The 17,615-nt window shown below is 43.0% G+C and overlaps 1 protein-coding gene and 1 pseudogene across 2 annotated transcripts; one reads left to right on the forward strand and one right to left on the reverse strand.

Moving 5' to 3' along the window:
• Positions 1 to 537: 537 nt before the first annotated feature.
• On the reverse strand, positions 538 to 16,140 carry LOC109479224 (guanylate-binding protein 4-like). Of its 2 annotated transcripts, XM_019781144.1 has the most exons (18): positions 15,650 to 16,140; positions 15,180 to 15,311; positions 11,595 to 11,676; positions 8,219 to 8,327; positions 7,691 to 7,908; positions 7,359 to 7,547; positions 6,620 to 6,827; positions 6,119 to 6,299; positions 5,580 to 5,705; positions 5,254 to 5,395; positions 4,531 to 4,641; positions 4,105 to 4,289; positions 3,378 to 3,485; positions 2,980 to 3,138; positions 2,429 to 2,551; positions 1,758 to 1,952; positions 1,267 to 1,396; positions 538 to 999 (listed from the first exon to the last, which is right to left on the reverse strand). In XM_019781144.1, exons 1-18 carry the CDS (start codon positions 15,953 to 15,955, stop codon positions 950 to 952), a joined length of 2,754 nt encoding a protein of 917 aa, XP_019636703.1. In that variant the 5' UTR covers positions 15,956 to 16,140; the 3' UTR covers positions 538 to 949. The 2 variants fall into 2 exon arrangements, with proteins under 2 accessions (XP_019636703.1, XP_019636702.1); XM_019781143.1 differs by lacking the exons at positions 15,180 to 15,311; positions 15,650 to 16,140 and adding an exon at positions 12,000 to 12,393.
• Positions 8,780 to 11,651, forward strand: LOC109479225 (annotated as a pseudogene).
• Positions 16,141 to 17,615: the final 1,475 nt, after the last annotated feature.

The raw sequence follows: 17,615 nt of genomic DNA on the forward strand, positions 1-17,615 counted from the left end.
ATCAGGAAAGATTCCAGGTGGTACAATCTGGAGGCTCACAAAAAAACTTTGCTTTACAAAAAAGAAAATGGTATTTTTTTCACACGCCAGTCATGTTGTACTTAAAACTAGAACCTGTATCTGTACAGATGTTTGTATGTACCGTAAGTCTATTTCTCTATATGGGACAGCACAATGTGTTAGCAAACAAGGCAGGATCCTTCATAAAGACCACAGATGTACATATAGTAGATGTGTATATTCCTAACCTGGTGTGTGGCATAGCTGGCTTTGCTGTACGTATTGAAGGGCTGGAGTGTGGTGTACAGTATGTGATATTCTAGAATTGTTGTAGAAAGTTGAGTACTGGCCTTGACTGATGGTTACGTATATGAATAAATCAATGTTAAACACACCCACTCGTTACTGGTCTTCATATTCATCATCATTTTTGTCTAGGAATTAAAGGATACACAACTTAGATAGATCTATACAAAGTTTCATATCTACAACGACCACTGTTAATGATTAGACATAACAGCAAACAGAATTTCTTTGCCTTCGTTCGTTACAGATTTCAGAGACATTAAGACTGCCGTATTCTGTTCATAAAATGTTGACCTGGGAGAATAGTTCTAAAACTTCATGTTATCACTATTGGATATCAGTAATGTTCCTTTATCTAAAGTTAGGCTGGTGAATGAGAGGAACAGCTGTGCCATTGTAAGACCTTTCCCTACTACATGTAAACAAAAAAAGACCTCACGTGTGTGTCCACGGGGGACATTTCCGTACATCGGACTACTTTACACCGTTTCTGCCATGTCTCAAACAAAAGACCCACGCTTCATACATCTCCCCATAGTGAAACATCCATTCATCATCACAATTTGCAGTAGAGAGAGACAAATATAAATTCCGTTTTTGTGTGTTTTGTGTGTTGATTTGAGGACATCAGTGCCGTCGGAAATTACATCACCACGCAACCGCCGCCACCACTCCTCTTGTGAACCACAGTAGCTGGAACAACAATTAGTGACCATAAGCTGTAATCATCTACTTAAATCACAATACAATAACACATAAAAAGACCCTCAGCTGTAACATTTTTGCAGTGATTACACACGGCCACAATTTGCCCGTTTGATTGAGAATGTCCGTTGTATTAGCCATAACAACGGAAGCTCCAAATCTGTATGCATAACCTACTTAAGTGAGTAGTGACGGGATTTCAAGCATGGCACAACACATGCAATGATATCACGGGAAATGTTCATGACAACTTACGAGGTCTGTTTCTCAGCTCCGAGACTTGGTTTTGCAGCTGCTGCTGCTGGTTTCGAAGGCTCTGCATAGTGCCCTCTAGCGACCGCTTCTCGTTCTCCAGCCTCTCGGTTGTCCTCCGGAACTGCTCCTCCTACAGGGTGTGGAAGAACCATTGAAAAATGCGACCTCAACACATTACAGCATCACATTATTGGACGTACATCTACAACAACACAAGATATGGAGTAGTCTTACACGATATGGAGTAGTAATGATGGAAGGGGTGTTGAAATTTACTATTGTAGGATACCTAACAGGGCACTTCCACGGTCTGTGCTTCATCTTTTATCCCCCAAAAGCCCATTTTCATCAGATACTACACACTATTGTATTAGGTAGATTAACCCTGCGGAATTGTAGTTGTATACCAGGACTTGACATACTCCGTACCTTGTACAATTGTTGTGCAATAACCTTAACTTTATTTCATCTACTTGTAACCACATTGTGACCTGTTGTTTCTTGAAGGCAGACATCCGTGAGGAGTGGTCCCGCTCCAACCTCTCAGTCTGCCGCCGGCTGGCCTCCTGGTGCTCCCGGCTCAGCTGCTGCAGCCGCTGCCGGTTCGCCTCCTCCATGGCCTTGACCTTAGCCAAGTCTTGCTCCTTCTGCTGCTGCATCTGTTGGAGCAGCCGCTCCGTCTCCTCCTGTAGGAGGAATGACAGCGTGTTATCATCTACATCTTGTGTATCTTTGTCGTTCTCTAGCTCAGCTTGTTCTCTAGCTCACTCTTTAACAGTGAAGATGTACAACACAGTGATGATGTTCAGCACTTCAAAACCAATTCAACGATGATCTACTCTGATCTGACATTCCATAGACTAACGTTACATATTAACGGGCATTTCCCTCCTTCTCTCGAACCTCCAGAAGTGTCAAAGTCTTCCAACCTAATTTAAGGTTACTTGATTTTTACTATCAAGTCTGTACCGAGGCCTGGCGAACCCCGTCTTGTATTAAGCTAACGAAAGGGCATGTCACCCTATAACCCCGACCAACATACGGTCGACCGATGATGATGATGATGAAGTCAGGTTAACTTGTTAATCAAAGAGCAACGGTCCAAGAGCATGGACCATAAACATGAACGTTGCTTTATTTTCTGTAAGACGCTGCTGCAGACCTCCTGTTCCCTGATGATGACCCTGTTCTGCTGGTCCCTGACCCTCTCCTCCTCCAGCCGCCTGTCGTAGTCCTTCAGCTGACTCAGGGTGTGCTCCACCCGGTCACGGTGTTCCTGCAGCTCCTGCAGAATCAAGCACAAACATCTCCATCAATTCGATCAATGTAGTTGTGATCGTAGAATGGTTATCAAATTGTTCTAAGACAAAAGAAATTGGGCCGGTTGAATTCGTTTACTAAATCGCTCAGTCCTATTCAGCTTTATGACCCAATCGCTTTTTTTAGTTGGAGAACAGTTAAATCGATGTACAATGTATGTTACCATATGATGAAATTTCATGCTAAAAATGTCTTTGATATGACGCTTGAGGACAACTTCCATTAGTATTGGTTGGCACAGTTTTAAGGATTATCCTTCAGCACCGGTAGCCAAGGCCAGGTTGATAAACAAAAACATAAACATCTAATCCATTCTAATTCAATCTGTGACATTGCAACATAAACACAACACTACTGTGTGGTGTGATCGAGACAAATTATTTAAAGGTTTACCTTCATAAATTCATTGTACACGTCATTGGCTTTAGGTCCTGCCGCCATCTCCCAGTACATTTGGTCAGCCGCTTCCACAGCCCTCATGACGTCACCATATTGTGTGTTTGCACTCAGGCTGTCCAGGACCGGCTGGACGTGTGCTTCCATCAGCAGGTTCTGGTGACGTCATGAGGATCATTGACACATGTGAGGATCATAAAAAAAACAAAGCAAATACGAATATGTTTAAAGTTAACTTTTTTTTTAATCCAACACAAAGAAGTTCTCTCACTTAGAGCTTTCGACTGGTACCAGTCACTCTGGTCTTCCTCAGTAGACTGACCCAGTGAGGCTTAATTGTCACGTGGCTTCTAAAGCAAATACGATTAATTTTGTCTACCAACAGTGAGACTTACCTTCATCTCCCTGCAGTGCTCCTCAGACTTGGCTTCATTCTCACACAAATACTGGTACAGAATACCACCCGAACAACGGCCGCCGTCATCAAAGGACGCACAGCGATCCTATGGAAGAAACGTCGACATTATCTACTAGCATATTTGCAGTATTTGTGCCATACGGATGGTGAATCTAGCTTTGTTGGTGCAACTTCAAGCTGGGTAAAATTGAGAAGTAATCGCCACATTCCGTCACTATCGTAACTTGTGGAACATTATGCTCATAAATTTTCTTGTGAATACTCAGTTGATAAAAGACAGTATTTGCATGGCCTAAGCTGATTGCATCGTTTGAAATGTTGCATGATTGTATCCGTCCCTATCTGAATATTTGATTGATAAACTTTTCGTTGTCCTTACCTAACTCCTTTTTGTACGTGTGGGTGGACATTGACAAACAGCTATAAATGTAAATTGGGTCATTATCAGCTCACGAAATACCAGGCAAAGATCCAGATATGCAAGATTTACAGGCAAGATCTCGCGGATATAGATGATATATGAAAAGGAAAGTCACTAATATTCCAGGCGATAACAAAGAGTTGTTCTCAACTTCTCTTTGGCCGTCTATCTACCTCTACCCTGTGCGCCAGACTCGTCAGGCGGCGGGTGGAGAGTTTACGCGCGGTGATACTGGATACTCTCCGCCCACTGCCTGACGAGTCTGGCCCCCAGGGTAATGTACCTCCAGTTCCTTCATGTTCTCCTGCATGAGCGCGGAGTCACAGTCTAGCTCGGTGTCAACTCGGAACCCGTCCAGTGCCATCTCAAAGTAGAACTGATGATGTCCCAGTAACTCCTGCTCGTCACACGGTAGTCTGCGGGACAGGGCCTTCATCTCATCCTCATAAATCTTCACTGCACCTTCCACTAAACACACAGGTGTACCAAGGCTAAGTTCCCAACTAAAACTGAGGATCTCTTATGTGGCAACTGTAATTCTACATAATGTCAGTTTCAATCATTCACACCTGAAAAAAGATTCTTTTTAAGATTTTATTTTCGAATCAGCACGGTCATTTTCCGTTTCTCTTCAGTAGCCTGTGGACGTGGAACTACTACATGTATTTGGCGATGGCACCAATTCAGGGTTGTGCAATGTTAGTCTTACCAGCCCGCTGGTAGGTCAACTGTAGCGTCTGTGTCCACGAGTCCTCCATGTTGGGTACGGTTCCCGGGGTGTTGATGGCCCGCACGTAACACTGCAACAAGTCGGCAAGTTCTGCAGAGATTGGAGACAAAAGTGATGGATTGGTATGGTGAGGTAAATTGCCTTTCGTTTACCTTTCTTGGACGCATGCCAGCTTTCTGGGCAGGCTTAAGAAACATCTTGTGTTACTTCTAAGGAAGCTGTAGCACGCCGTGTCACGGGTGTTGTTGTACGAAGAGTGCGCAGATATCTTGAGCGTCGCATACGCATGCAGTAACAGATGCGTGCTGATCCTGTCCTTGGTGCTGAAACGCAGGTCAGACCGGAACCACATCTTATGGACTTAATTATAATATCCCCATGCTATTGGTTAACATTTTGTGGCCTCTGTAGTCTACCTTATAATTGCTACACTTACACGACCTACCAATACATCATATATCATCACAAATCGTACAGAAATTCTTACGTTATGCTGCCAAATATGCGGTAGCATAGACAGACACACATAGAGGCACACCTAAATCAAGCAATACCTCCATTTTTGGAGGAAAAAGCAATTACCTATCAACTCCCCATTAGTTGTTTGAAAATTTCCTACTTTGCCTCATATCTTCGATGTACATGACTAGAATTCCAATTCCATTTGAAGGATAAAGCCAAAACAAGTGAAACGTTGCTCACGGTCTCCGTTGATGATGTTTCCCGCGAGGTTTGTCTTGGGAGCGAACTTCCCGACGATCTCCTTCTTGACCCTGGCCATGCCCTGGTGGAAGGCGCTGGTCACATACGAGGCGTAGCGTGGGTCCTCCATGTTCTGGATAACCTTCAGATGGAAATTACATGTTTATTTCTATTATCTAGATTAGGATTTGAAACAACTTTCACAACGATCTTATCTTAATGCCGTTAATTTTTTTATAATTTCTCTTCTCTAATTTATCATTTGCTCTACGCTTTTTTTATTTTTTGTGATGATTGACTTGCTTCCTTAAAGAAATCCACTTCACCTCTGTATCAGCTGAAGGTGGAGGAAGGGCGAAGGCGTCGAAATCGGAGAAAAATGTCAAGATGGACTTTCTGACTCGATTCTGGTCTGCCACGTCGTCATCAAAACTATCGTCTGCTTTCAGCACCTGCGTTATGGGCCAGGGTATGGAACATGATAAAATCAGGCGAAAAGTAAACTTCGAATCAGGAAAAACATTACAAAAAGACAACAACAAGGATACAAACTGCGATGTGGAAAATCACACATTTATCAAATAGAAAGATACTGTCCTATACTTCACAACGTTTCAAGGACACCAAGAACTAACGTCGATGAAGGTTATAATTAGACATGCAGGAAATGGAATACATCCGAAAATAGTTACTCAAGCAACTGGCTGGAATTTGAAACGTAAACAGCCACGGCATAGCTAGCTGATACGAGTAACGTGGCTGTATACTTTCAAATTCCATCCAGGTGCAGTAAATATTTTCTTATCTGTGTCATTTCCTGCATGTCTGTGTGCATGTCATCTGTTTAGAGTCAATGAGAACTAACTTTCTCCAGCAAGTACGTCTTCATGCTGCACCTCTGCCCCTTCCTGTCGGTGATCTCCAGATCCACGTCCCGCAGCAGCCAGAAGAACTGCGGCAGACAGTCGCTCACACGCCGGATCTCCTCCGCAGACGTGCCGCGGCTACTGCGCACCTGGATACTCTTGGACAAGTTTCCGATGTAGCTGGGGAAGAAATGTTGAAAGAAAGTTTACAGCAAATGTGTTTATTGAGTCTTTCGTCAACGTCCTGTTCTAGTTTTAGTTTGTCTGGTGTTCGTGTATTAATTTTTATTATTATCATTAACGTGCTGTTACGGAAAAAGCATATGTTTTCGTCAATTATATCACATTTTACTGTGAGAGTGGAGTCGTTTTCTGAATAATCTGTGGCAATATCAAGAGATACTAGAGTACGTCTATTAGTTTACAGTAAGTACAAATATGTGTTGACTGTGTCTTTCCAGTTTCCTGGTCTATCTAGGGAGGTCATAGGAGTCTATTACTGTAGACTCTGTAGGTCGTGGCTGTGCGGCACGCTCTTGGTGTTGTAGATGAGTAGTGATCCGAGCAGCACGCTGAGAGAGAAGATCTGGTTGTCCGTGTTTTCCTTGGCGTCGTGCGCCTCCATCCCCTCCGTGTCCAGCAGCACCACGGTCACCTGCCGCCCGTCAGCCAGGGTGTGCTGGAACGGCTGAGAACCCATCCAGATTCCTGTCAGACAGACGGACAGACAGGATAGTGAGTTTTTTTTTGGAGTCCTTTGAAACGTTGAGACACACAAAGGGCGCACACAGACAGTGTAACATTCAGCGCTAACCCTTGGTAAAGTAGAACAAACGGTAGTCCCTTAAAAAGTCTGCATAAGGACTCGCTAAACTACTGTTACACAAGTGTCTCAAGGATATTACATACTTAAACTTAGGAGTGCCCGTGTTAACGTTCCACACATGAGGTAGAATGTTCCAGCAAGTTCGGTCGGCAGCCATTCTCTCAACATTCTTATGATTCAGATTTAGTACTTTGACTGTGTCACGGGTGTGGATATGAACTGATGTACATAGCCAAATGGAAACTCCTTGCAAAAACTAAATGAAATTTACACAGCTTCACTTCTACACTTAAACCTCCCTCGGTTCTAAAAAAAAATACAATTTAACATTTATGGTACACATGTATTCATACTTAATAGTCTTTATTTTGAATGTTTAAAAAATGACAAAAGTTGGAACGCGTTTGTCTGACCGAGTGTTTCCCTGTCCATCTTGTTGCCCAGCCGGAAGCGGCCTCCCTGCAGCTGACTCAGCAGGTAGGACTTCCCCGTGCGGCACCGTCCCACAATGCACACCGGGCACACCGGACCCTTGATGGCTCTGAGGATGGACAGGGCCTCCTCACACAGTTTCAGCCCTCCCCGCTCCACACCGAGGATTGCTAGGGGAATACGGTACATAAAAAGTGGCAATGAATAATAGAAACGTGCATATTTCATGATTTACTTCTGTCCACATTCACTCATTCTGTCGCACGCCCACCCTTTACGAATGCTTTACATAATTAACGACAAATTTACGTACCTACAAGTCGGTTGTTTGTGGGGTCCCACTCCAGATTGTCCGGTATACAGAGAGGAACAGACCCGTGTCCAGTGGCGGGAATGTCCATCGGTGTGGGCAGCCCGCTGTCCAGGCTGAGGCCGGACAGGGACAGAGGGCGGTCACCTGGCGGACCACGGCGGGGCGATTTGCGGGGACGAGGTCCGGACGATGGGCCTGCATCCGTCCCCGACACAAGCCTTTCGTGTATACACGTACATGTAACAATCAGATATGACAGTAAAGAAATGTTTATAAGAATAATAAGTGATATGCTGCCCCATGGCACTAACGAAGCAAAAGGAATTCACCATGATTTGGCCTAATTTATCATCCGATGTTTCTTTACTGGTAATAAATATCTTAAAAGTTTCGTCCTATCGCATCACCTTTGGCTGAGGGTTATGCAATACTATAATTATATAACGTTACTTGTTTCTTTGCCTTCCTATTAGTTTATCTATTTTACTTATTTATTTAATTCATGTTAATTCTTTTCACCATCCTTACCCCTCCGGATTCACCCTCTTGAGCTGATGACATAAACTCTTCAGTTTCCGGAACGCTGTCTGTTCTGAATCGTCTGGAAGAAGCTGCAGCGGCTTGGACACCAGAGGAGCTGCGGTAAAGATTAGTCAATGTATACTTCAGTCCATTACGAAATAAGGTTGTGTGGGTCTGGCATTATGATACATCGGTTTAAGAGCGCTATCTTGGAGATACCGTATGTACTGCAAGGAATACCATATTGGGAGATTGAGTCTATAGTAATAACTCTCACAAACCGTAGTACATGCGTCATCTCTTCCACACATTGATGCGCTTATGTCCAGTATTCTGTATTTCCTTCTCTCGATCTTGCACATACTGCATATCTTATAATTGATTGCATAACAAGTAGAGATGTCATGGGAAAGGAGACAACTTGGGTAGCATAGCTGCGATCGACGCCTTTGATACTGTCTTCTGCCACGAAATATTATCTATAAACTATATATATGTCAAAGAGTATACACCGAAAATTGAATAGCGGTTGCGTCTGTACTGTGCCCTGGTCACAAGATGTGAGTAAACAAAACAGTGGGCTAAAGTCCACATCACGACTGGAACACAGAGAAGGACAGGAACAAGACTTGTCCTGTGGTTTGCAGGTATTTTCACCTAATATTAAAAGCCCAGGCTTAGTAAAGATTGATGATTCATTCAGAGTAGACTAGGGTCAGCTCAGTGGATAGAACAATGCCGTCGAGTAAACATGTAGAAACATTGCGATGAACAGGCGAAACGTGTTTTCCTTCCTCATGCATTGCGTCATGTTTTGATCATGTATGGCTGGTTTGATGACTATTGCACTGCCCATTTTTAAAGAAAATTGTAGTGAAGAATTGTGGTGTTCGTACAAAAGTACAACCAGATGTCATTACATTTTCCCTAGTTCAGCTTGACCATGGCGACTGCGGTGTTGGTGTTTCTCCTTGCCCTCGCCCTCCCTACCGTCCCAGCTTGTCCTGACGGGTGCCGCTGCCTTACTAAAGAAACCACCGTACTGTGCTACAACTCCTCCTTCACACCGTCCCCCGGGGCATCCCAGCCAACACTACAACCCTGGAGATCCGGCACACCAAACTCAGCTCTCTGCGGGATGGAGACCTCGCGGGTTTGCCCAACCTTGTGAACTTGACCGCTGACGAAAACGCCATCACCACGATCGATCCCGGGTCGTTTAGCGGGCTCCACAACCTTAAAATGCTTAACATCGCCAACAATAGAGTCGTGAAGCTGCCACCGGGATTATTCAACGGTATACAGAAGTTAACTTCTTTCAATGCAGTAAACAACGAGATTATAAGCATCCGGCCGGCCTATTCACACGTCACCCGTGTCTAGCCACAGTCCACCTCAGCCACAACAACATCTCAGGAGTGGGGGAGAGGCGTTTGCGGGTATGACGAATCTACTGGAACTTGAACTCGATAATAATCACATACACATCATCACTTCCTCGTTTTTCTACGATGCCAAAAGGCTAACGAGGCTGTCTCTCAGCAGTAACAACATCGCGCACATCGGCTCTGGTTCCTTCCAGACTTGCACAAACCTACAGGAACTCGTCCTGGACAACAACATGTTGACAGATATGGCCGGTATCGCGGACAATCTTGGGAACTTACAGAAGTTATCTATAAACAACAACCGCGTCACACGTCTTATGGCAGAAGTTATCCAGGGAACACCGGGGATCCAATTCCTGTACCTGAGCAACAATAGCATAGAATACGTGGATGAAATCGCTTTCCTAGGTATGACTAATTTGAAATACTTGAACCTGGACCTTAATCGTATTCAGAACTTCAGTTTTGCTGGTCTAACGGCGATCGATATACTCAACATCAGTTACAATAGTTTGAGGTCGCTTCCGACGAACATGACTGACGCCTGGCAGCTTCAGGAGTTGATACTGTCGGGTAACCCCATCCAAGCTCTGAAGCCGAACGGGTTTGTGATGCTGGATCACGTGCATGAGATAGACCTGTCCAACATCTCATGTATCAAGTCTGGCTGCCTGGGTCCGCAGTCTCTGTGCGGGAATCTGGTCAACGTGGTCTTAGACAGCAACAACTTCACCCAGTTTCCACGGGGTGTCTTTGACTGCCCATCTCTGACGTTTTTGAGCCTGGGCTACGATAATTTAGACCATCTCAGCTTCCGCTCAGACGATTTTCATCCCCTGACGTATCTGATGAGTTTACAATTCCCGGGGAACAAGATCACCAACACGTCTTCGCTGGCACAGGCTATGCGCGCTATAGAACATCTCGCGTTTTTCGACATCAGGCAAAACCCTATTGTATATCTACCAGAGAACGCTTTCTCCATACCATCAGTGTCACAGGTCTATATGAGCGGCATGAAGCTAAGTGTGTTAGACCCGGGGGCGTTCGGTGGCATCTCCAGTGTCACAGAGCTGCACCTGAGCTTCAACCGACTCCAGTACCTGCCGGGACAAATTTTCGACGGACTGGGAGGTTTTGGTCAAGTCTTCACCGACGGAAACCCTTGGAAATGTGACTGCCAGATGTACGACTTCGCCAAATGGCTACAGCAGACAACCATGCAAATAGACGTCTACTGTCACTCTCCCACGAACTTGAGGGGCAAAAACTTGAAAGAGGTCCCATTGGAAGAGCTTCAGTGCGATTGCATCCACTACCAAGCGCCCTCTATCGATTCTACTGGGAGCGACAACCACACGGAAGTCGGGAGCACCGCAAGTCTGACGTGTAACGTCACCGGTTGTCCCGACTCCGCCATAATCTGGTCGACTCCGCAGGGAGACATTCTGTCCGTGGATTCGGAAATGCCCCGCTTCACGGTCAACGCAAACGGGACACTCGAGATAGAGGATATAACAGAGTCTGATGCAGGGGAGTACCACTGCACAGCAGTGAACTATCTCGGCAAGGACAAGACAACTGTTTCGCTAAAAGTGGGTTAACACTGAAGTTACTGCGCTCAGTTTTCATGTCGAATGTTCTCACTGGCAAATTTTTCTGATGTAATTCACAGTATCAGAGCTATGCATGTTGCCGTAGGGCATCAGTACTTAGTACGTAGTTGGTGACTTAGTAGTAGTTCTCGTTAGGATCAGTTGTGATCTAGACAGCGGCAAATAAGGTGTTGTGCAAATAAAACAACTACGTGTGATCTAATACTCTACTCTAGTGTCTGTAAACATAAACATTTAGCTATATAATTCATAGGTACAATCTGCCGTTCAGGCCATGTTTATTTTGCGCATGGCCATTGAAATACGTTGAAAATGAAAGTGAAAGTACGGTCGTGGCTGACGACATGTATTTAATGGCGACCTTAGATCTAGACTTACTTGTGTCAGGCAGAGCTTCCACGACACGGTGCATCTCCCTCACTATGTCGTTATACATGTCGGTACAACGCGTAGACTGCATCTAGAAAGGGAACATTGATCTGTGAAGTGTCATGTAGGCCGTATATACGTTGATTCATTTTCATTTCATAAACTCGTATAAGAACTCGTATAATTATATGTATCCCTACATCATATCAACAGGAGTATTACAGATAAACTTCCTTTTCCATGCATATTCGGACCTCCCTGACATGCTAAAACTGTGCGGGAGACTGTGTACATGTATGTTAGCCCCGAATATCACCTTTACACTTTGTACCTTGATCATATTCACCATAACAAGGCTCCCACCTATACTATTCTAGTATATGGCAGTGCAGAAACAAGTAAGAACGTCCCTACCTTTTCGTTCGTACTCTGTCGCTTTGTCGGTAGAAACAGAAGAATCTGACGGCGACCCGAAGTTACTGAGCACAGTTTCAGTACTGATGATATAATGGTATTTCCACATATGAGTCACACCACGACGACGTTCATCACAAAGCGCTCGAAATCCTATTGGCTCGGCGCCAGAGTAGCCCAGGCAGTGTTGGTTCAGTTACTATGTAATAGCCACCACCGTAACTCTGATATACCGCGCCAGACACCTGCTGAACTTTTATAGTAGTAGTGATATGGACTTATGAAGAACCTCAACTAAATGTTAAACTTACGAGGGGCTGCTTTCAAGAAAGGGAAGCATACATATGATAAAACTACAACGACCTCCTCTCTTACAGCATACAGTCCCTGTTGGCGGGGGAAAACCCGGAAGGGGCTTCCCGTATTAAAGTTACGTCATGAACGCATGCGTGGAATTACTAATGACGTTTGATTCTTTGTCGCCCAATTATGTTTGTCAATATCAGCAAAGGGGGTTCCCAGGCGAACTTTTAAGTGGTACAAAAAAGGAATTAAAACTTCCCTAAATGTGTGTACAGTATATATGGGCTTTAGTTACCAGGTATGTAAACATTCGTAAGTGCTAACTAGTATCCATCCGTCACTCTTCAACTAGTCATCCTCAGATCTGTTCTTCCCTCAATATGGAGGAGCGCAAATTAAACCCCAGAGAAAACACTCAGACACAAGATGGAAAACATTACAGATATATTCAAGCCAGGAAGGACTGGATAGTCTGGATAGAGTTTACATGAGTAAAATAAACTGAAAAATTTCACTGCAATGATAATGGGACTTTACTCTTTCCAATTAGCTTAATAATTTGAATGCATAGTACATGTATATTGCATTACCATCATTCTCAAGTTATAAAAATATGCTAGTTATTTCTGCTATCCATTCTTCATCAAATAACTATGACTACTAGTATGAGTACATGCAAATGTCCTAACATCACAATTCTTATCAGCAACTTCTTCTCACTTCTTGAGGCAGTTATGGATGTACGCACATATAGAGCTGATGATATATGGTTTGTCAAGTTTCATAAGGAATGTGAATTCTTCTGTTTCATCTAAAAGTCTAAAGCTGGAGAACTTATCATTTATATAGTATAGAGGGAATCCCTCTCATTTCTATATAATGTACAATCAACTACAAAATGGCACTCATCCTCAATTTAAATTTATATAAATCACAAAATTGGCACATCCTTTGCTGTGGAGGAATGCGGTCAAGTCTGCCTTTTTCTATATGGAGTTTGTGTGGACTAACTCACATTCTGGCATATTCTTAGGTAGTGTTTAATGGTGTTGAGTGACACTAATCTAAGAGGATATCTCCCTAATTCTGCCATCACTGCAAGGTGTCAAGATTACGTACATGTAGCTATGCAAGGAAAGCTTAAATTCCATTCAAACTTAACTCATTCTAATCCATCATCAGAAAGCTGCATTACAGTTAATGATTTCTGACTGATGTTTAAGCCAGGTGGTGCCATTTCTTGGCTTGGGTGATGATATTAGTCAGTCTTGTTGTGTGGTCCTGACTGCATCATGTCAAAGGTAATGTTCAGTGAGTTCCCCATCAATGTTAGTGTCTTGTATGGTAGCAGTCTGTAATGAAAAGTAACACACACAGTTATTATCAACAGAGGTCTTTTGCAATATTTCACATACCTATATTTATGTAGACAATGAGTAAATAGAATGTTGCAAAGAGTTATATGAGTGGAGACAGACTTCTGTTTGGAAGCTCAACACTCCACAGTGGATTATTATTCAATAAAGGGCACAAACATTGACTTATTGTCTATACAAGCACTATACTCTTCCAGCTTTAGTGTACTCCCAGAGGAAACAACACTTAATCTGGGTTGTTTAAATAGAGGTAATCACAATCAGCTTATGCCAGGGTATCAAAAGCCTAATTTCGATTACAAGACAAGTGCTGTTGATCCTGTTTTATTTTTTTGTGAAACACAATGTAGCACACTCTGATATAAATATTATTTCCTCACAGTTTTTGCATTGTTTAAAAGATTGGTCAAACTTACTGTTTCGTGAGTGGTACAGATCTCAACTCTGATGGAAGGATTATACGTCTCTTGTTCTTGAGAACGGCGTCGACTGCATCCAAGGCAACTTCTTCAGGTGTCAGAATACGTGTCCCACCAGAAGGACTGGAAGGTGACAAGACATATACTGTATTAAGCTTTGCTTTGTACATCTATTTTTGTTTCCTAGGTGAAACATGATGATTTTTCAATAACGCACGCAAAAGTTTTGACAAAGTTTTTTGACCCCTACTGTTCTTGATAGTGTGTTTGGTTTTATAATTATAATGTGCAAAAAAGTTATCACTACTGGATGATGTACTAAAAGACATGCTGATTGTAATGAGATGAGAAATAGCCATGTAAGGGCCTTCAGATTCAGAAGCTGTTTTCTCTCATTGTTTGAAATTTGATTTGAGAATGATACCCAGTATTCTTTGTCAAGTCAGACTGAAGATTCTTTTTCAGAGAGCCCACACACACAGATTGTTGTACCTTCCAACTTTAGGGTTGGGACAGAATCCTGTGTCGATGAAAAAAGGACACACTGTGGTTGTCTTTATTCCACCCTTCCCCTGCAGTTCCAGCTCTGCCTGCAAGGTGTCCATCAGTCCCACCACAGCATGCTTTGAAGAGCTATCAACATCACAAGCAAAGTCAACTCCTCATCCTTTAAAACATTATCATAAGTCTACAAATTTCCAATTCAATGTTTTATAACAAGTTACAGATTTTACAAACATCCCAGAGTAAGAATAGTTGATATTACGTGTAGTCCACCATGAAGGGACTCCCAGTGTAGCCTGCTATAGAGGCCAATGCAGCAATGTGGCCCTGATTCTTGGCCATCATACTTGGCAAAAAAGCACGTATTGTCTGGAAAACAAAAAAGTGTCAAGTTTGAAAGTCTGCATGAATCATTATATATCTATTCAATACCACTTTTAAACAAATCTTGCATTTGATATGTAACGTTATCAATGATTTTTGCTGCAATGTTCAGAATCACAAGAAAATAATACTTCAGCATCGGATATCTAAGATAACAACTATCACTGACAAAACCTTTCATAAGTTACTCTTACCCAGAAATGTGCAAGGACATTGACTTGGAAGGTCCTCTCGATCTGGTCATCTGTCAGGTCCAGCACAGAGCCCGTGATCATCACACCTGCATTGTTGAACAGGATGGTCACATCACCTACCTCTTCTTTCACCTGGGGCAGGTGTGGGATGAAGAAGATCAGTATAGATCAATGCACTAATGTCGATGCTGTCATCTAAAGATTCTCTGTAAATAGTTAGGAAATGTTATCACTATTAAGCTGAAGTGAAGAGATTGTAATTGTCATCAAAATATGATTACACGATGATTCTGCCATAATTTGCGCTGGCGACTAATTTCCAAGCAGATCCTACGGGGGCTAATGGTCACTCACTTAGAACCCCCTTTGGCCAATCGTTACGCCTTAATTACTTAACGTTACCACCGTAGGATCTGCTTGGAGCTAATTACTGTTGCTAACACCTGCACAAGATAAACATCAAGCTCCACCTGCTGTGCCACCCTCTGTATTTCCTCCCTTTTGCTACAGTCACACTGGTAGGCTCGGGCCGTGCCGCCTTCCTCGCGGACCTGCTCTGCAGTAGCTTCATTCCCGTCCCGATTGATGTCCCACAGCACCACGGTGGCGCCCAGCCGGCCGAACTCCAGAGCCAGGCACCGCCCCACCCCGTGAGCCGCCCCGGTCACCAACACCACCTCACCCCGCACACTCTTCCTTTTCTCTGGGACAAACTTTAACACAAAGGCCTCTAGGATAGTCCAGAAAATCTTGGCAAGTAAGACGAAGATATTCATGTTTAAAATCTATCAAACTTTGTAGGTCTGCACACAGAGCCAGAAAGTTTTTGACCACACGGTCACTGGCCACACAGTCCAAAGTCATCAGGCTCTGAACTCCGCTGATATTCGAATCGCTCGGTACCGAATAACTCGCTCGGTTCGGCAAGTAATCTCCAAGCAGATGTAACATTAAAACAGAAGAGCGCATTGTTTATTTTTTTTTTCTTCATCTTCTTCCGTTTTGAATGAAGATGATACGGTTTCTATTGATAAACTTCATTGGTTTGGAACTACCTTTCAAACTAAGATCAGGCATTTCTATCTTTCTATCCATCATTAACTTCATGTCATAGAAATAGTTTGGAGCGTGAACTTTGTTTTATTCCTGTAGAACGGTAAAAATATAAAAGGAATGCGACGCAAGCCTTTGGCAAAGTACCTGTGATTGTTGCTTACGCGAGGAACTTTTATACTTACTGGCTTGAACCTTTGAACGGTTACACCCCGTGACGGTTACCTCCTTTGTCAAACAATGTGTAACTTCCACCCACGAAGTGACAAAGATATTCAAATAAACCCGGCCTGCAATATCCTTTTATTTGTATTCATCACTATGCTTCTGAATAAAAAAAAGCAATAAGTATTCAACGTTAGCGTTAAAGTCAAGCCAGTCAAGTCAATGTTTTAATATTGCACAACGATTGTAGCCGAGGTAAACCTACCTGCACTAGTGTCTTAACGTTAAATGAAGGCTGTTTCAGTGTCATTTCAAAGCAATTTTTTTTTACACATGTTTACACGTGTAACAGTTACAAATATTTCCTTTCTTGCACAGTGAGAGTTGCATGACTCATATAAAGATTGACTAATTCAAATCTGTGTGTAGCATCGTGTATACTGTTTGTGCTTTTTTTTTAAAACAAACCCCGGCAGGCCTTCCTATCGACCACTATTAAAACGTAAGGCCACAGCAAGTAATCTTTATGGATGACATCAGCGCGCGCATTAATTTTCGCCTGATTTTTGGGGGAAAACAAGAAATTCTGTTGCTCTCTGTCAGTGGTCAACCGCGATGATGTCAAGACAATTAAAGGATCCGATTTCATGTTTTATATTTACTTTGATGTATTTCATTCCATCCATATGTGATGGTCGCTGTGTAACGCGCGTTACATGTGATTTTACCAATGAATCAAATCCAGTTTTTTTCAGTGAGAAATGGATGTTGTAATAGTTGACAGTTAACTTAACGTTATAAGTAACGTTATCATTTTTTGTTTAACAGGCTTTATGGTGTCAAAATTTGTAGGAATATTTTTTTTGGGCCCGTCTTGTTTTTTTCCACCTTATTGCATTAGATTTTGAGTCTGCGGATATCATCCATAAAATTTACTTGCCGCGGCCTACCGTTAGGTTTCCGAAATATTTGACAACAGACGATTCGTAGCGTTGTAAAGACTATACCATTATGGCAATAGTTTTGAAGCAACACTTTATTGATTGGATCGAACATGGAGTAACTGATGATTTTTGAATGGAAACAATACACTCTTTTGATACGATACTAGTTGCGGCATGGTTGCGGTTTTACCTAGGGACACCTCTAAAGCGCGGTCGGTATTCTAGCGGTAAATTATCCCACCCCCTGGTCATGATGGAATCACCCGCCGGTAAG

This window comes from Branchiostoma belcheri, unplaced genomic scaffold (assembly GCF_001625305.1).
Source record: "Branchiostoma belcheri isolate BF01 breed outbred unplaced genomic scaffold, Haploidv18h27 scaffold47, whole genome shotgun sequence".
NCBI classification, from domain to species: Eukaryota; Metazoa; Chordata; class Leptocardii; order Amphioxiformes; family Branchiostomatidae; genus Branchiostoma; species Branchiostoma belcheri.

Bases quoted from the DNA above. Each gene is read 5' to 3' on its own strand.
- LOC109479224 (XM_019781144.1), bottom strand. From the start codon at position 15,955: ATGAATATCTTCGTCTTACTTGCCAAGATTTTCTGGACTATCCTAGAG. The intron at 11,677-15,179 runs GTAAGAGTAACT...TTCCCTTTCTAG, and splicing joins ATGTCCTTGCACATTTCTGG to ATGCAGTCTACGCGTTGTAC. The intron at 1,397-1,757 runs GTCACAATGTGG...CACACCCTGTAG, and splicing joins CTGCCTTCAAGAAACAACAG to GAGGAGCAGTTCCGGAGGAC.